Source organism: Trichomycterus rosablanca, chromosome 25, assembly GCF_030014385.1.
Source record: "Trichomycterus rosablanca isolate fTriRos1 chromosome 25, fTriRos1.hap1, whole genome shotgun sequence".
NCBI lineage: Eukaryota > Metazoa > Chordata > Actinopteri > Siluriformes > Trichomycteridae > Trichomycterus > Trichomycterus rosablanca.
The window spans coordinates 3,598,954-3,621,604 of NC_086012.1; the positions used below are offsets into that span (position 1 = coordinate 3,598,954).

The 22,651-nt window shown below is 38.3% G+C and overlaps 3 protein-coding genes and 2 non-coding genes across 5 annotated transcripts in view; 3 read left to right on the forward strand and 2 right to left on the reverse strand.

Moving 5' to 3' along the window:
- ppm1lb (protein phosphatase, Mg2+/Mn2+ dependent, 1Lb) overlaps positions 1-3,364 on the forward strand; it is a 38,862-nt gene extending 35,498 nt beyond the window's left edge. The window contains exon 4 of the mRNA XM_062987494.1: positions 593-3,364. Within this exon, the coding sequence (XP_062843564.1) occupies positions 593-939 (347 nt within the window). The 3' untranslated portion in view covers positions 940-3,364. The remainder of the gene's footprint in view (positions 1-592) is intronic.
- Positions 3,365-4,915: 1,551 nt separating this feature from the next.
- Positions 4,916-5,703, forward strand: LOC134302378 (ADP-ribosylation factor-like protein 14). The gene is made up of 2 exons (XM_062987457.1): positions 4,916-5,463; positions 5,543-5,703. Exons 1-2 carry the CDS (start codon positions 4,931-4,933, stop codon positions 5,607-5,609), a joined length of 600 nt encoding a protein of 199 aa, XP_062843527.1. The 5' UTR covers positions 4,916-4,930; the 3' UTR covers positions 5,610-5,703.
- A 1,319-nt stretch (positions 5,704-7,022) lies between these two features.
- Positions 7,023-19,891, forward strand: kpna4 (karyopherin alpha 4 (importin alpha 3)). Its single transcript, XM_062987235.1, has 17 exons — positions 7,023-7,243; positions 10,618-10,662; positions 11,203-11,292; positions 11,428-11,457; positions 11,755-11,807; positions 12,053-12,148; positions 12,249-12,334; positions 12,676-12,762; positions 13,600-13,769; positions 13,950-13,994; positions 14,779-14,910; positions 15,166-15,294; positions 15,932-16,036; positions 16,208-16,279; positions 16,398-16,560; positions 17,198-17,292; positions 17,684-19,891. Exons 1-17 carry the CDS (start codon positions 7,175-7,177, stop codon positions 17,780-17,782), a joined length of 1,566 nt encoding a protein of 521 aa, XP_062843305.1. The 5' UTR covers positions 7,023-7,174; the 3' UTR covers positions 17,783-19,891.
- Positions 19,892-21,300: 1,409 nt separating this feature from the next.
- On the reverse strand, positions 21,301-21,374 carry trnat-agu (transfer RNA threonine (anticodon AGU)). The gene has a single exon. It is a non-coding gene; the product is annotated as a tRNA-Thr (tRNA).
- A 320-nt stretch (positions 21,375-21,694) lies between these two features.
- Positions 21,695-21,768, reverse strand: trnat-agu (transfer RNA threonine (anticodon AGU)). The gene has a single exon. It is a non-coding gene; the product is annotated as a tRNA-Thr (tRNA).
- Between the last annotated feature and the right edge of the window lie 883 nt (positions 21,769-22,651).

Sequence of the window (22,651 nt, forward strand, 5' to 3'; positions counted from 1 at the left end):
TAAATTACTTGGGACGATGTTCTGTGTGCAGAAGAATCAAAACTGAATTACTGAATTATAAAATCGTCCGCTCCTGCTTTTTTGTGTCTCATGTGATCTGCAGCAAATATCATCTGGATTTGAAGCAGACTTCCTTTTTAGGCTGCAGCCTTCAAGTTTATGGCGACATAACAGTGTAATGTTAGATTGTAGGCAGTGGTACCTATGTTCCAGAAGCTTTAGAATTATATTTAAGCATCCAGATAAACATAGTGTTTTGGATAGCCAGATGAGTTCCTTGTGTTTTCCAATAATTGCAATAAACACAAATTAGTTCTGTTTTTATCGGCACAAGAAATCACCAGTTGAATAATATTGATCATCATCATAATGAGGAATTTTGAGGCTGGGGTACAAAGATAAACAGCATTATAGAATTTTCCACACTCTCTATATTTTTTTAGCTTATTTTGTAGTATTAAAGTTTTTTATAATCACTTATTCGTATGAAAATCCACAAATCACTCATTATGTATTTTTTACAAGTGTATTTAAACTGTTGGCTTTACCTGTACATGAAAAGTGACTGACATTTAATTCTTTTTGCTTCTAGGTGGCTTCATCAGCTTCAACGGCTCATGGCGTGTTCAGGGCATCCTGGCCATGTCTCGCTCTCTGGGCGACTACCCACTGAAGAAGCTAAACGTTGTAATCCCGGACCCTGACGTGCTCTCGTTTGACCTGGACAAGCTGCAGCCTGAGTTCATGATCCTGGCATCAGATGGTCTGTGGGATGCCTTCAGTAACGAGGAGGCAGTGCGTTTTATTCGCGAGCGCCTCGATGAGCCTCACTTTGGTGCCAAAAGCATTGTGTTGCAGGCCTTTTACCGCGGCTGTCCGGACAACATCACCGTCATGGTGGTTAAATTTAAAAAGAGTGGCACTACAGCCGAGCAGTGAGCCACGGCCAATATGAACTGATAATGTACAGTGGAGTTAATGGGTGTTTAACCACTTTTGTTTTTGTTATTTAAAATACTTACTGTGTATCCATCGTATTAAAATGTACACTCAATATCTATTTATTTCTTCAAAATGATAGAAAGTGTTGTGATTTAGTTTTGGCCAGATCCCATTGCCAAAGCTTTAGAATGTTCACTCAGTGGGGCAGTGGTAGCCTAGTGAGTAGAGCTGTAGGTTATCAACTGGAGGGTTGTAAGTTTGAATCCTGTCTCTGGCTCCAGGGTTACTGTACAATGACTGACCCTATGTAATATGCTAAAAAAGCATTTCACTGTACTGTACATGTGTATCCATATAAATGACAAATAAAGGTTTTCCATCAGCCCTGGATTACATTAGGTGGCCCCACAATTTTAAAGTCCTCTATTCAAGGAAGAAGATTAGCTAGGACATGCACAAACATTTACCTTTATTTTAAGACAGCGGAGTATTTTTGGAACATCCAGATTTACTGTTTTGGCTAACATTACTTACTTTATGATTCCTCTCTCCCCAGTAGTATTTGCAGAGAAGCAGCCCCATATGATGATACTACCCCCTCTATACGTCTCTGCATGTATGTTTATGGTGTTTCTGGAGTTGTACACTGAATACTTTTGTTCCATCTGACAAGTGTTCTGATCTGTCTGAATGCATATGTGTACATTTTAGACGTGCATATATGTGCTTTTTATGCAAAGACGTTTTCAATGGGGGTCTACTAAATTGTTCCCAAACACAACATCCTTGACATTAAGAGTGTAAAGCTGGAAGTACGTTAAAAACAAAAACAAAAGTGGTTAAATACTTGTTTTCCATTCACTGTACATATTGGGATTAATATATTATTCTTATGCATACAAATATACATACACATGCATGTATATTTGTATTTGTACAAATAGTATATTTGAACTGATAATATTTTTCAGTTTGGATTAACATGTGCATAAGTTTAAGGATGCCTAACAATACATTTCAAGACTTTCAGGACTGTTTCTTTTTACAATAATGGCAAATAATGTGCAGCCATGTCATCTCTTTTGTCTTTTTTGATCTTTTCAGCCACAGAATGTCCAGTTATGTAGATAATTAAGCTAATTAAATAACTTCTGTGTGTCACCGTGATGAGGTGCTGGAGAATGTAAAAGTTCAAATATACACACACAACTCTCAGTAGGATTCACCATTATGTGTACAATGCTGGTCTAAATCCATGTCATCTATACTGACCATTGTTTTTTATTTATACTTGAAACATTTAGGTTTACCATGTTTGGACATGTCTACAGTTTGAAGTCAAACAACATTGTTCTACATCAACAAAACAATAGTTTTTGGTTCATCTGAATGTTGGTTGGTTTAGTGGGTAAACATGACTATAGTGCTAATACATCCAGCTCTAGAATGAATCATTAGTTTGCTTGTTTGACCTTTTGATCATAATACAGGGAAATGGAAGCGGCCAAAAGTACATGGACACCTGACCATAACCTTGTTGGACATCCAAATTTAAAACCACGGCTATTAATATGGAGTTGCCCCGTCTTGGAGCGATCACAGCGTCTGCTCATCTGGAAAGGTTTTCCACACATTTTTGGAGCATGTATGTGACAGAAGGAAGCAGTTACTGAGTTAATAGATTTTAGATTTGGTTACATTGTTTTCCCCTATATAAAAAAAAAATGCTAAATGTGTATTGGCTGCTATAAGTGAAAAAGTCATTAGTGTAGGTGAGATGCATTGGCATCCTGTCCTGGGTGTTCAGCTGGTGCCCTGTCTGTGTGTTCCCAACTTTCAGCCATCATGGATGCGAGAGTACATCGGGTTGCCTAACCAGATAAAACCCACACACACATGGTGAGAACAGTGTCACATGTCACACACACAGTGACCAAAGCATAGGTCTGGTGGCACCCATTTTACCAACTGTGCTGCTATCAAACCACCTTCAACCCAAAATTTTTAACATGGACAAAGTAAATCAGTTTATGAAGATAAATGAACAAATTAATATTCGATATGTACTCATTTGTTTACCAAAACCTTCCTAAACCTTTCCTTTCTTAGCATTTTGATTATATAATATATTCAGAATGTCATGCACATTAAATGTAAATACAGTATTTTGCATATTAAGGTCTCTTGAGACAGAAAAATAAACTGAATGTACATATTGATCATTGTTAACCTTGTCAATCATATACAAAAAAAACTAAATCTAGTTCATTAACTTCAGATTAGATTTAGAAGTTAATAGTATTTTATGTGTAATTTTGGTTGTGTATCATCAAAATACAGTATAGTATAGAATGTTTTTTTGTGGAATTTGTATTTTATTGGTTTTAAACATGTACAAAGATTATTGTGTAAATTAAAAGAAAATAAAAATATGAAAATGTCACAATAAAAATTGCAAGGATAAAATTCAATTTGGTCTACTATGTATTGGTGGTTATTTATGGATATTTATGGATGTATTGTAGAAGTACAAATCATCACAAGTAGTCATCACAAAACTGGATTTGATTATAATTTAGGGTGCCCTGATATCCAGATGCATCTTGATTCTATTTAGTGCTATAACATAATTTTCCTCTTTCTGTTGTGTTTTATTTTTGCATATTTTTAAAAATGAATATATGACAGACAACTAGAGTAAAAACTAAAAACAGTATTGGAAAAGAAAAAGGATATACAACAACAAATGACCCTGAGTGGGAAAAGTCAAAGTGTCATATCACCTTTTCTATTAGTTACACTTTTTAATCATTTGGGAACTAAGGACACTAACTGTTACAGCTTTGCAATCAGAACTTTTGCCCATTCCTGCCTGATATAGGACCCAAGCGGTTCAGCAGTCAGAGATTGGTAATATCTTATTCTAATCCTCATAATGCACCATACAATTTAAATGGAATACTTATATGGACTGCAGGCAGGCAAGTCAAGCATACTCTGTGTCTACAAAGCCATGTTGTTTTAACATGTGCAGATGAAGGCCTGAACTTGTCTTGCTGAAATTACCATGGACTTCCCAGTAAAATATACATGACAGCAAATATCTCCCAAAAAATCCCAATTCTATGTCAATGATACCTTCACACATATGCAAGTCACCCATGCCATGGGCACCTTTCACAGTTTAATTGGTCCTTTTTGTCACTGGCACAAAGACCTGTATGTCCGTTTTACCCAAAAACAAGCGGAATTGTGAATTGCCTGCTCTACATTGCATCTTGGTGTAACTGAATGTGTGGAGTGTGTAAAAAAATAAATGAACGAATAAACATCTAAAAATGTTTCCTACAACAGAACTGAACTTTTGATTTCAATAGTACTGTTGTGTGTCATCTTCTGGAATGCTGTTCTAAATTCCATTCATGCCACAATAAGGAACTATGAACATTTTTAGACCCCAGAATCATTTTACAAAAATATCTGCCAGCCAGCATTCAGATGACTTCATCACCCCAATATGTACCAGCACTTAAAAGTGTTTAGTGACAACAGTGAAGGGAATCCACTCAGCTGTAAAAAGAGTTGCAGGGATTACAGCCAACAGCAGACTGGTGTAACATGAGTCACATGCTGCCTCAGAGTAACGGTGTCACTACCAGTAAGGGGGCATCGACTTATTGTAACTAAAGTCACAGCTGAGAAATCTCAGTGTGAATGAACACAGTGCTGGGATTTGACCCTTTCCTTTTTTGAAAGAAGATGGATTCTTCCTCCAAGTATAAGAAGCATTTCACTTTAGTGCTGGAGCAGACAAGTAATCCAGAGCACACAGACGAAGTGACTGAAGTTCTACAGTAAAGACGAGAGTTGGTGGACTGCATATTGTAGTTTCTTTAGACTGGTTTCTTTAGCCTTCATGCTAAAAGTTGGTAGCTGAAACTATTTCTTCATTGCACGTCCAGAAGCCTTGGAATCGACCTTAAAAACAATGGGACTGCATCCCTCTAAAGGCCCATCAGAGGCTCGGATTCTAATGCTCGGCCTTGATGGATCTGGCAAGTCCACCCTGCTGTACAAGCTAAAATACAACGAGTCTGTGGTGACCGTTCCCACGGTGGGCTTTAATGTGGAGACGTTGGAGACCAAAGACCAGCACTGTTTGCTGACCGTCTGGGACGTAGGAGGGCAGCATCAGATGAGGACACACTGGAAGCATTACTACGATGACACAGCTGGTCTGGTCTTTGTGGTTGATAGCAAGGATGAGAATCGAATAGTGGAGGCCAAAAAGGAACTGGTGAGGATCTTGGGAAATGAAAGTCTGAAAGGCCTTCCATTGATTGTGCTCGCTAACAAACAGGACTTGCCAGGGGCTGCGAGCTGTGAAGACATTGCAGAGGTCTTAAACTTAAATAAGATTTGTGCCAACAGACACTGGTGTCTCCAGCCGTGTTCGGCAAGAACTGGAGCAGGTCTGGAGGAATGCTTCCGCAGGATGATCTACTTGCTTAAAACGGCAAGGCTAGAAAAAAACTGCGGAAAGAATTGTTTTAACTAGACTTTTAACATAAGAACTTTAAGTTGGCAGCTTCAAACACAGCGACAACCTCCTGGACATCATATCCCTAAAAGACTATGTTAAATCATTTAAGCACAGTATGAAATAATAGCTTCTATTTTCTATGTTCTCCATTTTATGTCTAAACATGGAATATTCAAAGCAATGTCTTCTGTTTTTGGCTTATGGATTTTGCTTGACAAATGCCATTTAATATTTGATGTTTTAAAACATTTAAATCTGTTGTAAATAATTAAATTATTTCTGTATTATAAAAAATTATGACATTCCATTATCCATTGACCTTTACTAAATAAATGTTGCATAAAGTATTTAGTATAAAATCTTTTTTTTCCTCCAGCTATTCCGTTAGAGACAAAATATTTATTATAAAATATGTATATTAATTAAACTTATAATAAGTTTTATTTGTCGCAATGCATCACAGTTTGAGTACCGATCTATCTGTAAATAAAAAATATATTTTTATTTAGACACAATTTACCATTTTATAGTGGCTATTCCCAGCAAAAATGCAGCATGTCACAAAGCACAAGCCACTTCAAACTGGTACTATGAACTTGATTATGAGTTCGCTGTACTTTAATGGCCTCTCTAGTCACCAGACCTGAATCCAACAGAGCACATTTGTGATGTGACGGAACTGGAGATTTACAGCATAAATGTGCAGCCGACAAATCTGTGCAATTCCCTAAGAATTAAGGCTTCTCTTCCTCTTCTTCCTCCAGTTTTTCCAATTTCAATTGTAATAATAATAATTCAAGAATAATTTCCTTTGGGATAAATAATAAGTACCTACCTACCTACCTCTACCTACCTACCTACCTACCTACCTAAATTTTCAGCTGACAAATCTGTACATTTACCTAAGAATTAAGACTCAGACTCAGCTTTATTGTCATTCAAATCCATGTACATGATTAGAACGATATGCAGTTACTTAGGCCTCGGTGTGTGTAACATAATGAAATATGAATAACAAATAACTATTTTAAGTATAAAATAAAACTTAAGATATAAAAAAATAAGTATTAAAAAAATAATAACTAAGATATGTTATTTTAAATATTTACATTTACATTCACAAGTATTGCACAAGAACTACAGCAGCTTTATGTGGATCTAAAGTGCATGATTTTAAAATATAGCAGAAGCTCAAAGTGTATAGCAGCAGAAAAATGGCAGCACCAGGTCAAGGCTGTTCTGAAAGAAAAAGTGGGCCCTAGTCGCCATATATATATATATATTAAAAGTGTTCCAGCCGGCCCTTCAACGGGGCCTCCCTATTTTCTTGGGGATTTCCCCTTTAGATAAAGTGTGGATGCAAATCGAGCTTGTACTTCCTTTCTAGGCGCACTACAAAGGATGTAAAATAACAGCTTTTACCCTCACTACGAGTGCACTAACCGACGTGTAAGGAGAGATTTAGGACTAAGCCGAAGTGAGGGGAAATAGTAGGAGTGTAACAGAACGCAGCTCAAAGAGTAGACTGCACCCACACCACCGGCATTCCCGGCATGCAACGCGAGCCTCTCTTACTTGCTAGCCGAAAAAAGAGTGCGGTAGTTAGCTAGCTAAAGGGCTGCATTAAAGAGCCAGTTATTAAGAAATCTCTGTAGTTTTGTTTGAATCAACGCCGGCATTTTCGCAAACATGAACGACAACGAGAAGCTGGACAACCAGAGGCTGAAGAATTTCAAGAACAAAGGTCGCGATTTGGAGGTAAAGACACACACTCGCTGTGACGTCGTTTACAAATAACCATCGATCTTACAGCAGACTACCTCAGGATGTGTGCTGATTTTAGACTAACTTGTTTATGTGCCTGAATATTATAAACTGTACTAACTTACTAAGTTAAACAGCTTGATTTAAAGACCGACTGACTCACGTAAAGTATTTATGCTAGTTAGCACGGTGGCTAACGGTGTGCCCTTCCCTCCCGGCCCGGCGCGATGTGGATCCGAAACAGCACTAGATAGTGTCTTAAAATAGTACGCATTTAATTGTTTAACATACTACTTAGTATGCTAGTACGCGGTATTTTTAGTTTTTAGTTGAACTGCAAAGAATCCGTATAGAATTAAACTCGGAGATCCTACAGCTTAAAAGCATTTTCACACAAATTCAGCCGATTTATGTATTAAATGGAAAATAAATGTACTTCTTAGTGGCGTACTTTTTTTTTTTAATTATGCACACTATAACAGCATGTTAAATTAGTGCACAATGACTAGTACACTATGTAGTGCGTTAGTATGCAGCTTAAATTGCGCTTAATGTGTACAATTTAACTGCACAGTCGTGCTCTTAATATAAGCAAATAATTTACTTTTTTTATACGAACAACAGTGTAATTATAAATTTCATAAACTAACCAAAAGGTTTAAATCAAATTAAAGCCTCTTCACGGCGTTATTCTAGTTGTTTTTCGTGTCTTCGCTCACCAACTAGCATTTCAACTTCTAACCCGCGTACTTGCATACTAAGCAGTATGTAAAAACAGTTCGGACCGGGTTTTTGGAGGACTAGTGTAGTACGCACTATTTAGTACGCTAGTGCGCGAGTCGGCTCACATCCGCATTTTTCTGGCCTAGAGTACTTAAGCTAACGCCAGCTAACAGCTAGCGAAATTTTCTCTTATTCTAGTAACAGCTAGACTGTTATTACGCTAAACAGAGCACATTTAGTTCCGACTGCCGATAAATTACGTTCAGTATCGAAAATTACTTAAAATGAAAAGAGCTGATTCAGTAGCTGGGTTGCTAAGTTGTTAGCAACTGGTTAGCAAACGTGCTAGTAACGGCTTTGTATCTTAGCTACCACAGTTGGCACTACAAAAGCTGCCCTGCATGGTAGAACCTTACTCAAATATTCTAGCCAACATGTGAACTAATTGATTTGATGGAATTTTGGTTATAGTTAGTGTGTATAATAATCTTTACTTGTTCGAACCTGTTCTACCGCTAATATATTAGCTAACGCTACCCAATGCTAATGGTGGGCGATGTTGCGCAACTAACGTATGGTGATTTTAATCTTCTCTCTTTTGTAAAGACGTAAAACAGGACAATTGTCTTGACTTTCTTTTCAACCGGTCGAATTAAAGTCCAATATTCGCTGTGTGTAGCGCTGTGCGGAACACTGTTAATAATAACAGATAGCTTTTTAGCGTCAGCAAATCTTAACCGTTCAGTAGCGATGAATTTAAAAATCCTCCTCATAGTGCATTTTAATCTGCTTATACGTGATCCTTAAGTATTTACAGACTATATAATTGTCTTTAATTTATTTGATTTCTGTTTGGTTGCTGTTCTATTTGTAGACTGTGGCATCACACCCTGGCTGTCCGCCTTAGTCTCAGATTTACACTCACTCAACTACCAACTAAAAGTTAAACCAGTCTGAATTTTCTTCAGTGTAGACTTGGCAATGGTTTTTGAGCAAGAAAACACTTATGTACTTTTAATTCTTATTCTAAAAGACAAGGAATGTGTGTGTTCACTCATTAGTTATAGGCACAAGTTATACAATATATAGATTAATTTATGTTTAAATGTAATTGTCTTTCACATTATTTTAACCTAAATGGCCTTAATTATGTGTAATCTTTCTAAAACCAGCAAATCAAGCGAGTAATGTTTTTTATTAGAACAGTCTGTGTAATTATTGTAAATGTTTGTGAATTGTCTTCATTACAAACAGCACTAGATTGTTAACATACAAGTTCTGCAATAACCTTTTCTAAGTCAACATAGACATCAATCAAGTTAACATTTACAATTTCTGCACTTAGCAGACGCTCTTATCCAGAGCGACTTACAGAAGCGCTTCCATAGTACACATTTCATTTCTCAAGTTTTAGTAAACAACAGTCAAGTGGGGTTTTTTAAATTTTTTTAAATGGAACAAAAATGTTAGTAAATAAGTACAAGTCAGCTTAAGTGCTTAGTAAAAAGGTGGGTTTTTAATCATTTTTTAAAGACAGCAAGAGACTCAGATGTTCGGACAGACAGAGGAAGTTCGTTCCACCACTTGGGTGCTAGAACAGAGAAGAGCCTTGATGCTTGTCTTCCTTTAGTCCTGGGTGGATGCTCAAGTCGAGCGAGACTAGTGGCTCGGAGGTTGCGTGGTACAGAGCGGGGTTTGATTAGACCACGGAGGTAGCTTGAAGTTAATACAGTGTTTCAATCTAAGTTTTTTTTTTTTTTTTTCTCAACCCTAGTGAGCTTCTGGCCTCCTTTCTGGGTTCTCATTTATTTTGCATTAGTCCCCCTGAATTGTATAAAATCGTTCAATTATTGGAAGCACAAAATCAGTGTTACTGAGTGTTTGGGAACATCATCCATTCCCAATTCCTATACAGCTGTAACAAATAAAACAACATGGCTATCAGTGGTAAATGATGATAAAACTGCACCTTGTTTACTATATGGATGAGGGGGCAGAACTGTTAACTGCTCTATAACTGTATGCATGAGAGCTGGTGGTGAAACTCCAATTAGCAATTCTGATTACAAGGTTTTGTGAGGCTTTTGTTTTATTTTTTTCTTCCCTGAAGTGTAATAAGCAGTTAAATGGATAAGTAAATGAGGCTTCTCTAAGTCCAGACAGCTCAGCAGAAAAAAAAATCAGATTTTCCAGTCCAGTTTTCCTTGTAAACTATTATATTAAGTATTAAAGATGAGAAATTTATTGATGTAGAGGCAGTCTGGTGCGTGTGTAGTGTCTAGCATTCGCTGGTGAGCGCTGAGCCTGAGCAGCATCAAAGTAGTGACTTCTAGTTGTGACTCATTACAGAGATCTGCGTGTTTGCTAACAGATGCTCCACAAATCACAGAAATTAATGTTTGGCCAGTAAAACAGCAGAATGTTCATTTTGCATCTGGGTTGCATTTACAACAGGGTGCACACAGTGGAAATATTTATTATGCTCATTTTTAAATCTCCTCTTCCTCACTGACAGAAACAGCTGCTTGCAAATGATTTTTGCCTAATCATCCCCAAATTTAAAACCCATCTTTTGTAATATGCTTGTATTGTGATGTGTATGTTGTTTTTACATTGTTTGCTTTCTTTATTTTTCTTTATCACAGACTATGAGAAGACAGCGCACAGAGGTGGTGGTTGAACTGAGAAAGGTAATCCTCATTCTTTTGTTTCAACACTTGGTGACTGTTAAATAATCAGGTGCATAAATGGGTCACACAGGGGTACACTACACTTTGCCCACTAATGCTGAGATCGAGAGTTCGAATCTTAGCTGTTCTGCTGGCCGGTATGGCATCCAAACAGACATAATTAGCCATGTCTGAAGGGATGTGGGGGGTGGTCAGACATCCTAGACATTGGGAAATGCACTTGTCAGTGTTATCTGTGCAAGTTCCAAGCCTGTGTAAAATAAGAAGGGTTGTATCAGGAAGGGCATGTGGGTTTGAACACCTACCTGGCTCTTGCATAATAAGGGTGGGTGAGCTTAAGTATCGAATCAGCAATCTGAACTCCCACTGTGAATTTTAATGAGCTGTTTAACCGACAGCATTAGTTAAACAATGACTATCAGATAACCAGTTAACCATGAGTATTCCTAATATCTAGCTATCACTGGGTTAGGATGTTCTTAAATCTATACAAAGGAAAGTGACTTTGCCCTAAACTGGTTTTGTATGATGGTGTTTTAGAATAAAAGAGATGAACACCTCCTGAAGAGAAGAAACGTGCCGCATGAGGACATCTGTGACGACTCTGATGTTGATGGAGATTTCAAAACGGTAGCAGCTAATTAAAATCTCCTGTCTCTTAATTAAAAATTGCATGTGAACATGTACTAAAAGTAGAACAGTAATTTTTTTCTTGATCTGTTAATGATATTCTAGTGTAACTTACTGTTTTTGCTTTATTTTTAGCAAAACACCTCATTGGAAGCAATCGTACAGGTAAGGAGGTCTTTTGCTATTTTGAATGATTAAACAAAGGCTGTTGTTGACTGTAGTATTATCTAGAAATTAGAATAACATTTAGGACAGAGCCGTGTGTGCATGGCTTGGCATGTCAGTATAATTACCTGTATACTCAGAAATTAGATCGCTAACTTCATGGAACTATATAAAATAATAGTGCTTAACACCAGTACTTATCTCACTTGTAAGAAAAATATCAATCATTATACTGTACCTCTTAATAATAATATAATACCATTCTCCTAACGCAGCCTGTGTTACATCTTGTTTCAGAACGCGACCAGTGATAACCAGGGCATTCAGCTAAGTGCAGTACAGGCTGCCAGGTAAGTTCCACCTGATAAAAGTGCCCGATAGCTGTTGGCATGCTGCTTGACGCTCTATACATTCCATTTTGCTTGTTAGAGTTGTTTAGTAATGTCAAAGTCACCTGATCTACTCAGGTGACTTTAAATATGATGTTGGACTTTATATTCCTGTTTGCATTTCTAAGTTAATAAGTTTTTTCATATTATTGTGATGCACTGGATCTTACTCAGATTTATTTCTAATTATTGCGCTTCCTTTATAGGAAACTGCTATCAAGTGATCGCAACCCTCCAATAGATGATTTGATAAAGTCTGGTATTCTACCTATTCTTGTGCACTGCCTGGATAGAGATGATAAGTAAGATCATGTTTTTAAAATGATTGTTATCGGTTTTTTTTTTTTATTGATGTATGTTCCAATAATTTCATATTTTGCCTTCTTTTTATTTTTATCAAAGTCCGTCGCTGCAATTTGAGGCGGCCTGGGCTTTGACCAACATCGCTTCAGGGACCTCTGAGCAAACTCAAGCGGTGGTGCAGTCAAGTAAGCGTGCTATCATTTTCATCTTCGTACTTGTGCATTTAAATTGAAAGTCCTTCTGCAGTTAAATTAATGTTTGTTTGCTGTTAAAAATCAAAGCAAGTGGGTGATTAAGGTGCCCTTGTTTGGCAGTTTGGGTTACAGGAGTCCTGTGTAAATGCTCATGTTTCTTTACACCATTTAATCACTGACAGCTTTAGTGTGAGCTGCACTTTATAACTTAGACTGCACACTCACCACAACGGGAGCCTGATATGAGTCATCAGTGTGCTGGACAGAAATATCTGAGTCATAGTGTGTACGTGTGTGTGTGTGTGTGTGTGTGTGTGTGTGTGTACATGCAGATGCCGTTCCACTGTTCCTAAGGCTGCTTCACTCTCCCCACCAGAATGTATGCGAGCAAGCTGTTTGGGCTTTGGGCAATATCATTGGTAAGTGTCTCGGTCACAATCTGTCCACCTTACTCAGATTCTAGTACTGGTAACACAGTTTGGGAGAAAGGATTGTAATCTCTTGTACATATTGTTTTTAGTTAACATGTTAAAGTACTGCATCATGTAGTTGTGCAACACCATGGGTGTGTTCGAAAACCTAGGGAGCTGCCTTGCTGTCTTACTGTCTACATAGGCAGCTGCCTCAGTAGAGAGGATTCTAGTAAGTCAATGACTTATAAGTCAGGTTATTCGAACGCACTACTTAGATAGCGCTTCCATCGCGTTTAGCATCTTGCCATTAAAAACAATGAACTGAGGTAGCACAGCGCTGACGCTAACGTCAATATAACATCTCCCTTCATGTACCGATAACGGTTACATTTCCTGACAAGCTCGAACTTGCAAATAAAAACACTCGGCACAAGTTTATACAAGTTAAAAATCAGTAATATTTTATTTACGTTTAAAAATAACTCCATTCGTTTCTCCGACCCGTCAGCAATGTTTATTTTTCTGTGAGAGCCGACCCGCAATGAACGCTGTTGCCTTGATCACTGAGGACGCTTCCGATGCTCACTCGTTCTTGAGCCAAAATAACATTGAAATATGAAGATGTCTCAGAAGTGAGGATTTTAAGTCATCTAGGATTTCGAACAGCCTCCTTCTCGGGAGCGCGCACAGGATGACGTCAAATGCTGCCTATGTAGACGGCTCCCTAGCTTTTCGAACACACCCCATATGTGTAAAATGAGACCAATGGGGGGTGTAAATCATGCACTTGATTTTTGCAATCACATTGACTAGCAGGGAGTTGATTTGTTGTTTTGTTTTTAGGTGATGGTCCACAGTGCAGAGACTACGTAATCAGCCTTGGTGTGGTCAAGCCCCTGCTGTCCTTCATCAGCCCCTCTATTCCCATCACCTTCTTGCGGAATGTCACCTGGGTCATGGTTAACCTGTGCCGCCACAAGGACCCTCCTCCTCCCATGGAGACCATCCAGGAGGTTTGTGTTCTTGGTTCATTTTCCTTCATGTACAGTACTTTAAATGTTTAGCTGGATTTTAAACAATAGGGTATTTTGTAGGTGAGTAATTGAATAGGATTAAACTGGTTTGAAAAAGGATCTGCTGCTACCTGGCTATGGCCAAGTTTACTCATGATATTTTCTTCCTTGTTCTTATAGATTCTGCCAGCCTTGTGTGTACTGATTCACCACACAGATGTCAATGTAAGTTCAGATAAGTTTCTAAATATTGTAATAGATATAATACCTGCAATAATAGTCAGTGTGTTGATATTTATTTTATGGTGTTTAAAATAGCTTATTGATTATAATAAAAAGCTATCATATCAGTGACCCTACCATATTTTATAAGCAGGTCTTTCAGAAAGCACAATAATGAAACATAATAAGCATTTTAGCCTGTTATAACACAGGCGTCTAAAAAGTGTTAACAAACTTATTAAACACAGGGGTTTAGTGATAGCACTGAGCTACCTAGTGTAATACACGCTCTGCCCTAAAACGTATAATTCTGTTATTGTTATTTGTTTAAACTGCAATACTAATGGTATTATGTAACGGTTGCTTGGCTGTTCGGCCACCCCAGTTTTTTTTTTCCCCAAAACACACACACAGCGAATCATGTCTGTGTAGATGCCCGACCAGCCGATGGCTCGGTGGTAGTGGGCTTATTTTCTAGAAATAGTGACATCAGTACTGCACCTATCTTACTTAATACCGTAATAAAATTCCATTGTTGTCTCTCGTGTGGCATAACATTTAAGAAATTGTGGGGTTTTAATATAAAGAAGAAGTACATAGCAGAATGTTTACATATGCATTGCTTTCAAAAGTGCTTAAATTAAATAATGGAAATAATTGGACAACAACCTTTATTTTCCAGTCATGCCAACTTCTCACGTCTATGTTTTGATGAGCCATAATTAAGCCAAATCTGTGTGTTGTGTGGTTCTGTGAGTGAGTTAGGCTGTGTGTTGTAATTACGCAGATCCTTGTGGACACTGTATGGGCGCTGTCCTACCTGACTGATGCTGGAAACGAGCAAATCCAGATGGTCATAGACTCTGGCATCGTTCCTCACCTGGTGCCCCTTCTTAGCCACCAGGAGGTCAAAGTGCAGGTAAGACACAATGCACTGCACAGACAGCATGCTTGGATACTAAATGTAAAATTATATGAATGTTTTATCACCAATATAAGTTTTTAGTTCGGAAAAGCATCTCCTTTGTTATCCTGGTCCACACAATGCTTAGATTGGTGGCTGTTGTGCGATAGTCAAGGCTAACCCATAGATGTGTCAAAAGTGGGAAAATTCAGTTTAAATCCATATTTAGATGTGCAAAACATTTAATAAGGTTATTTATACTTCTTGCAGACTGCTGCGCTGCGTGCAGTGGGAAACATCGTGACCGGGACGGACGAACAAACACAGGTTGTGCTGAATTGTGACGCTCTGAGTCACTTCCCTTCTCTGCTCTCACACCCCAAGGAGAAAATTAACAAGGTACACACATTACAATTAATATAAGTGACATTTGATTAAACTTAAACAGTCTGTATTGTACTCTGTACCCTGCTATGCCAGTTTTGTGGCCACTAAATGACTGAAGCTAATAGTGTTGTGTATGATGATACTGGAGACTTGGCATTTGTATGCTTGATGTGTAAATGTTTGTCCTGCATAGAGTATTCTAGGCGTAGGAAATGCTGGAAGACATCCTGGAGGACCATCTACAAGGAAGAAAGTTTAGTTACATTAGATAGATTTAGAACTTTGTGTGGGTGATAGTGTTAATTAGCTGGGTGTGTGTGTGTGCGCGCATGTGTGTTTGTCCAGCTTGTGGATACGGGGTCCTAAAGACCACCAAGTCAGTGGAGAAAAAGGAGTGCATCTGAGGCCAGTCACTTATATAGAGGCTTTTTTGTGACTAAGCTGATGATTAAAGCCTCAGAATCGCCCCCGTCCACAGCTTTTTTTAGTGCCACTGTCTCCACCAGGGTCTGTGGAACCTTCCACGTTTCCCTGGAGTCTGATCCAACACAGTTTTCTCAGTCATAGGCATTACGCCTGTGTAGAGGAATAATGCACAGTTTTTGTGCACCGCTGTTATTGGTTAAACTCATTGGTATGCCACTTACAGGAGGCAGTGTGGTTCTTGTCCAACATCACAGCCGGGAACCAGCAGCAGGTCCAGGCGGTCATCGATGCCAATCTGGTGCCCATGATCATCCACTTGCTCGACAAGGTATTTTTTGAACCATCACTTGGTTTCCATGAATTAATATTGGATTTTGTTAATAAATAAACTGTTATGCTAGCACCAATTCGGAATAACTAATGCATTATGGGTCAGATTAGCTTTGAGATGTAAATGGTAGCAATGAAGTTCTGTCTAATCAGCACAATGTCGTTGCAGGGAGATTTCGGCACTCAGAAAGAGGCAGCCTGGGCAATCAGCAACCTCACGATCAGTGGCAGGAAAGATCAGGTAAGATGATCCAGCAACTTCCCCATCTTTAGAACTTACAATCCCCAGTTGTTTTTATTCCATGGCTTTAGAGAAGGATGGTGTTAAGCTGTACTAATACACCGATTTATTTTTTTAGGTTGCATACCTCATCCAGCAGCAGGTCATTCCTCCTTTCTGCAACCTCCTGACGGTAAAAGATGCTCAGGTGGTGCAGGTAGTCCTGGATGGACTGAGCAATATTCTGAAGATGGCTGATGATGAGTCAGAAACCATCGCTAACCTGATTGAGGAATGTTCTGGTAAGAAATTAATTATTTCCTCAATACAGGGTACAAAAACCCAATGAACCCTCACCTGTTGTAAATACCTGTCTTATGTGGAATTTAATCTCTCATGAATTGAATCGAAATTGTTTTGTTGTTTAACAGGACTTATGCTTCATGCGTGTGGTACTAGTAGTAATTTTGTACTAAAGTTCTGGGAACAGGTTGGAGTTTTCTGTAATCTAATTTGATTTATTGCAGGATGCAGCTTTGCATCCCAGTCTAGACCTTAATAATAAACATCTGATAAACTCAGCATGCAGGTCAAAAAACTACTATAGAGCCAGTTTAGTAAAATGCAGTGCATATCTATCACACAATTTATATATGTTTGTAATATATATATATAATCCAATGTAACAAAAAACCCAAACTATGGCATCAGCCCTGCAGGTTATTGCATCATTCACCTTGTATGTTATACTAAAGCTCGTATAGTAGCATCTGAACTACACGTGATTGCAGAATCAGCTGGGATTCTGTTATCTTCCAATCTAAGAGATACAATCTCATGGAATATTAAAACAATGCATTACATGCCATCCGAAATTACTAATGCAACATGTTTGTTATACAACTGTTTGTGTAAACATTTTCCTTCTCCTATTCTTAGGTTTGGAAAAAATTGAACAGCTGCAGAATCATGAGAATGAAGACATCTACAAACTGGCTTATGAAATCATTGATCAGTTCTTCTCGTCTGATGATGTAAGTTCTGCTCTGATAAACCTTCATAATACTGGTTGGATCACAGCGAATCATTCTGGTCCCAATTTTTGTGCCAAATGCCATTTCTGGCGCAACCCTCCTTATTATATCCGGGCTTTGGACCGGCACTGGGACTGACGGAGCTAGACTGTTTAGCCAGCTCTGCCTCAGACATAACCAGTCATGTCTGTTTAGACACTCAGCTGGCCGACAGCACTGCTAAGACTGAACTTCAGATCTCAACGGTATTGGGCTAGCCTGATTTCACTGCTGCTCCACTCAAGCACCTAGAACTGCATTATATATATTTTCTTATTGCTTCTACAAGCTACAATATCTTTTAACATGCAACATGTTGGCTAATTGAGATGTCCTTTACATTTCCTTTCAGATCGATGAGGACACAAATCTGGTTCCTGAGGCCATCCAAGGCGGAACATACGGCTTCAATTCGTCAGCTAACGTACCAGCAGAGGGATTCCAGTTCTAGAAGAGTGGCGTGAAATCCGGAGATTTGTTTGCGATGCAGCACTCTGTTTAACATATTAAAAAAATAATTAGGAGAGAAAGAGAGAGAGAGAGAGAGAGAGAGAAAGAGAAGCGCGCGAGTGTGAGAAATTAGATCCATTGTGCTTGGCTCATGGGATCCATGGCTGCATCTAATCCAAGAGAAATTGTGTGGATTTTGTTTGGCATGCTGGGGTGAATCCAGTCCAAATGAAGTTTGTGATGGCGAGTGGGTGCGAGTGAGAGTGAGTGGGCTACTAAATGTTGCAAAAACACGACCATCTACACTGAATGTGTTCAGAGAACATTTCGCGAAACGTCACACACACGTCTGAATGTGTCTACCAAATGACTACAAAACAATGTCAAACCACTGGGTGAAACGACGGTGCAACCTAGCAATTGGATGCAAAAGAAAACCGATCAAATCTCTGAACAAGAATATTAAAACAAAAAAAAGGTTGAACTGGGCAGCGAGAATTCTCACCCCATGTGGCCACCTCCCACCACAATGGGCCATGCTGTGAAAGCTGTGTGTGAGTGGGATGTTTTGGGTATGAATGTGTGGACCCGGGGCCGAGGAAGCAGAGCTTATCTCCGGAATCTCTTTTGGCACACGTCGTCCGTCTATTGTGCTGTGTGTGCGCTAAATAATCGGACGAATGGTTGCGTGAACGCGTGTGACTGGAGTGTGTGTAAGGCAGGGCTGAATGTGGACGCATGAAGAGTCATTGAAATACTGAGGAGCATTGATGCGAAATAACTAACAAAAAGAAAATCAAAAGGCAGTGAAGAAGTAAACGGTCTGGAAGAAAAGGCTGATTTGATTTGAAAAATAATTTGAACAGGAATGATTTCAAATTAAGATGTCTGGGGTTAATTTGTTTTTCTTCTTCTTATTTTTAAAAGACACTGGACTAAGCTGTTGGCAGAAGTATAGTGGGGCGTTATGTTAACAGTTGTGCTCTGCAGCTTTGAGATTTGCTTTTAGTATCCAGTGTTTTATGTTTTGTTTTATTTTCAGATTAGATTTTCATTGCTTGTGTAGGCCTGTGTAGTTACTCCACACAACCCAATACAAGTACCACTGTAATTTTAGCTTTTTGAAAAAAAATTGCAGTCACCTTCACCTATGTAATACTCTTCTGCATGGCTTTGTCTTTTATTCTTTTATTTTTCTTTCTTAAAGCTAATACTGGCCGCATCTTTAAGCTTTCAAACTTTCATATGGCAGTTAAGAGTATCAACTAACTATATGTACCTATTACCCCAAAAACAAACAAAAAAACAATACAATGTACAGAAGGGCAGCATAGTTTAGGACGTTATTTCTGTTCGCAATGTGTACACTATGTAACATCTTTAATTTTCTTTTTATTAGTAAACTTCTATATTTAAATGTTTTGTCTATCCCTCATCGCCTGTAGAACATATCTGATCAGCAGACTGATTCTAAACGTTGTTTTGCACCCACACATTTAAGTACAGAGCATAACGGATGCAGATTTTCTCTGTACCCTCAAACTATATGCATAATACAAATACAATCTTGGATTTTTTTATATATATGTATGTAAATGTAGATAGTCATAATGTCAGGCCACATTAGAGGTGTAAGATTCTTCACCGTAGTTTCAATGATTTGAAATAAATAACCTGCCTCTTATTTTGGGGTGTTTATTATCGGGAGAAAAATGTTTTCATGGCGTGATGTTCCAGCTCCCTCAAGTCTCTGGTGTCTCGCAGACTTGTGCGGTGCCTTTTATTCTAGAGCACAAAAAGTCAACAACAAAAAAAAAAGATGCATGAACAAAAGTGCTGTTCTTGAGTACATCCGATCGTCCGTATTCCCTTCTAAATTCTTTTATATTTCTTTTTTTTCTTTAAGTTGTAAAAATTCAAAACACTGTAGAGATGGATTACTATATGTGGTCATAACCTTCTGTTGGACATAGGGTGTATGTGCAGCGTTCCTCGTTAGCGGACATGTGGTTTCAAGGGGCGGGGTAAAAACATTGGAATTAGATGTACTTAACCTGTTGACCATAGACTACAGGCTAAGTTTCTTGATGAAATAAATATTGAAACCATACCAGTTTCTGTGTTTTATTTCCTCTCTTCAGTTGTCTTTGTTTGGCTGGTTTGGAAATTTATATTAATTAAAACTATTTCATAATAGGCCTAGACTAATACTTAACCACTAGCATTGATGAGCACATTTATCCTGACCTGTAGCTGTTAATTATGCATGTATTCAGGTCCTGTCTCTGGCAGTAGTGAGCAAACAGCATTTCTTTACCATTTTTCATTGAGTTCCAACAACCTAAATCCCAAATCTTTGTTATTCTTTAGGTAATTGGACTAGAAAACACTGAGACATGAATCTCAAGTGTTGAATAATTACACGATTATCAAAAGTGAATCGCAAACCCAGTATGTTTCTCTATTTTGGTGTACCCATGATGCTAGCACATGCTATATGAGAACACATCTCATAGCCAAATACTTTTGTTTTAAGGCACAGTTTCCATGGGCTGTGGATACTTTGTTTTAAATACACAAACCTATTCAAAACAAAAACAAATCCATATTTAAACGAGGTTAAGTAAAATAATAAAGTTTTAAATGTGACTCAAGATTTTGCCAGGGGTTATAATGCTGTTTTTCATAAAAGAAACTAAAGGCAACAATAAACTTGGAACTCAGGATCTCCTGAGGTACATCAACTATAGCTTACTTATTCTGTTCATTTAAAATGGTGCTCATGTTGTGCTCCCAAAAAGGAACATGTGGTTTGCCTTAATATATAGCACACAATTGTCTGTTTGCTAGACCGGTGTTTTAAGAAACTAAGCTACTCTTACACATGATTGCATGAAAGCTATAAGACAATAGGGGACAGTGTTCTGCATGTGTTTTCTTATTGCAACTTTTACCTGTTGACATGACATAGTATTGTTGGTCTGTATTGCACCAGGAGGTGAGTTTGCTGACTTTTGTGAGAACTGCAAAGCAAAAGCACAGGCATTAATGTGGCATCAAGTGGTGCCTGCAACCTTATTAGTATAACTTCAAAGTCAGCACAGTGTAATTAACTGCATGTAGTGTTTGTTTTAATTTTATAATAGTATTTTCACATTGCACTGCAGAAATTAAGCCAATAGACTGGCTTCTTAAGCAGCATTCAAGGCACCACTGGGATTCAAACCCAGGATCTCCTGTTTACTAGGCAGGCACTTTAACCATACAAGTCATGGCACTCTGTTTCATAGAGTTTCATAGTTACAAATTTATTTCAGTCTTCTATGCCAAACTTCACTTGAGCTAGAAAGACATTGAAAAGAACGTTAGATTTGCAATGAGAAAGTTAAATAGAATTACAATGAGAAGGGTAAAGTACATTCAAATGCACCTCTACTACAGCTTACTTATTCTGTTCGTTTAAACCAGTGCACATGGTGTAAAGAAGCAAGTGGATTATCTCTACATTGTAGCACCTAAAGGCACTGCTGGGATTCGAACCCAGGATCTCCTGTTTACTAGACAGGCGCTTTAACCAACTAAGCCACAGCGCCGCGTTTGTTACGGTTTCCCCGCAATTATCTGGACACTCTTTTCTCAAGGCTTTTTCTTTATTATTAAAGCTGAACAGACCTGTGATTAGTGGACAGTGATTAGTGGATTAGGGTGTAAGAAAAGCGCATGCGTTCTACTATCTGCTTTCTTTTTGACCAGCTAAAATACGGTGCCACATGTGATGCCCTTTTCTTTACTGCATCTATGATACTTCCAAAGAACCTGTGAGGCAATATAGAACAGTTTTCTGCACATTTATTTCTTGTTTGACTGTTTGTCATGCTGATGTGACTTTATATTTATAAACATTTAGCAACAAAGGCACTGCTGGGATTCGAACCCAGGATCTCCTGTTTACTAGACAGGCTCTTTAACCAACTAAGCCACAGCGCCTTAGTTATAGCCTCTTTCCCAAATCTTAAAAAGGAATGCATTAACATGGTTTGCCTTAACATTAAGATAAGATTCCTTTATTGATTCCCATAGGGGACATTCGAGTGTTACAGCAGTTCCAGTACAGTGTAAGTACAGTAAATAGAGTAAATAAAATAAAAATAGAACTTAATAGAAATATTATATAAATAACAATGAAATGCAATTACTATTATACAGCAGTATGATAATTACAACCATATGATAAAACATTATATATTCTATATGTAAATATATACATATGTGTGTAATGAAATGTAGAGTCCAGTGCTGGGGAAGAAAGGGGGGGGGGGGGTGTCTTGAGTTATTGTATGGGGGGTCTGGCTTGTCAGTGTGAGGACAGCTTGTTTATTCTGCTATTGGTATGCAGTCTGATTACATTACATTTACGTTTTCAGCATTTAGCAGACGCTTTTATCCAAAGCGACTTACACAATGAGCTGAACACGATGAGCAATTGAGGGTTAAGGGCCTTGCTCAGGGACCCAACAGTGGCAACTTGGTGGTGGCATCCGGCAACCTTCTGTTTACTAGTCTAGTACCTTAACCACTGAGCTATCACTGGCCCAGTCTGATGCACATTTAGCACCCAAAGTGTTCTTTTCTAAATTTATGAGGCGTTTTCCTAGTAAGAATGTGAAAACAATCTTATACAGGCATCAATGTGGCATCAAAAGGGGATACGAAAGTTTTTTTTTACTCTTGCCAGGTACGCCTTGAAAGGATGGGAGCCAAAAGTCTAAAAATTTTTGTCCTTGCAACTTATTTCAGCTGTAAGATGTTCATGCAGTGGTTAGAATGTCAATGGCAATGAATTCAACAATAAACAGTAGCCTGTATTGAC

Excerpts from the sequence above, each read along its gene's own strand:
- LOC134302378 (XM_062987457.1), top strand. The coding sequence starts at position 4,931 with ATGGGACTGCATCCCTCTAAAGGCCCATCAGAGGCTCGGATTCTAATG. Across the intron at positions 5,464-5,542 it reads TACTTGCTTAAAACGGCAAG|CGACAACCTCCTGGACATCA; the intron begins GCTAGAAAAAAA and ends CTTCAAACACAG.
- kpna4 (XM_062987235.1), top strand. The coding sequence starts at position 7,175 with ATGAACGACAACGAGAAGCTGGACAACCAGAGGCTGAAGAATTTCAAG. Across the intron at positions 7,244-10,617 it reads ACAAAGGTCGCGATTTGGAG|ACTATGAGAAGACAGCGCAC; the intron begins GTAAAGACACAC and ends TCTTTATCACAG. Across the intron at positions 13,770-13,949 it reads CCATGGAGACCATCCAGGAG|ATTCTGCCAGCCTTGTGTGT; the intron begins GTTTGTGTTCTT and ends TTGTTCTTATAG.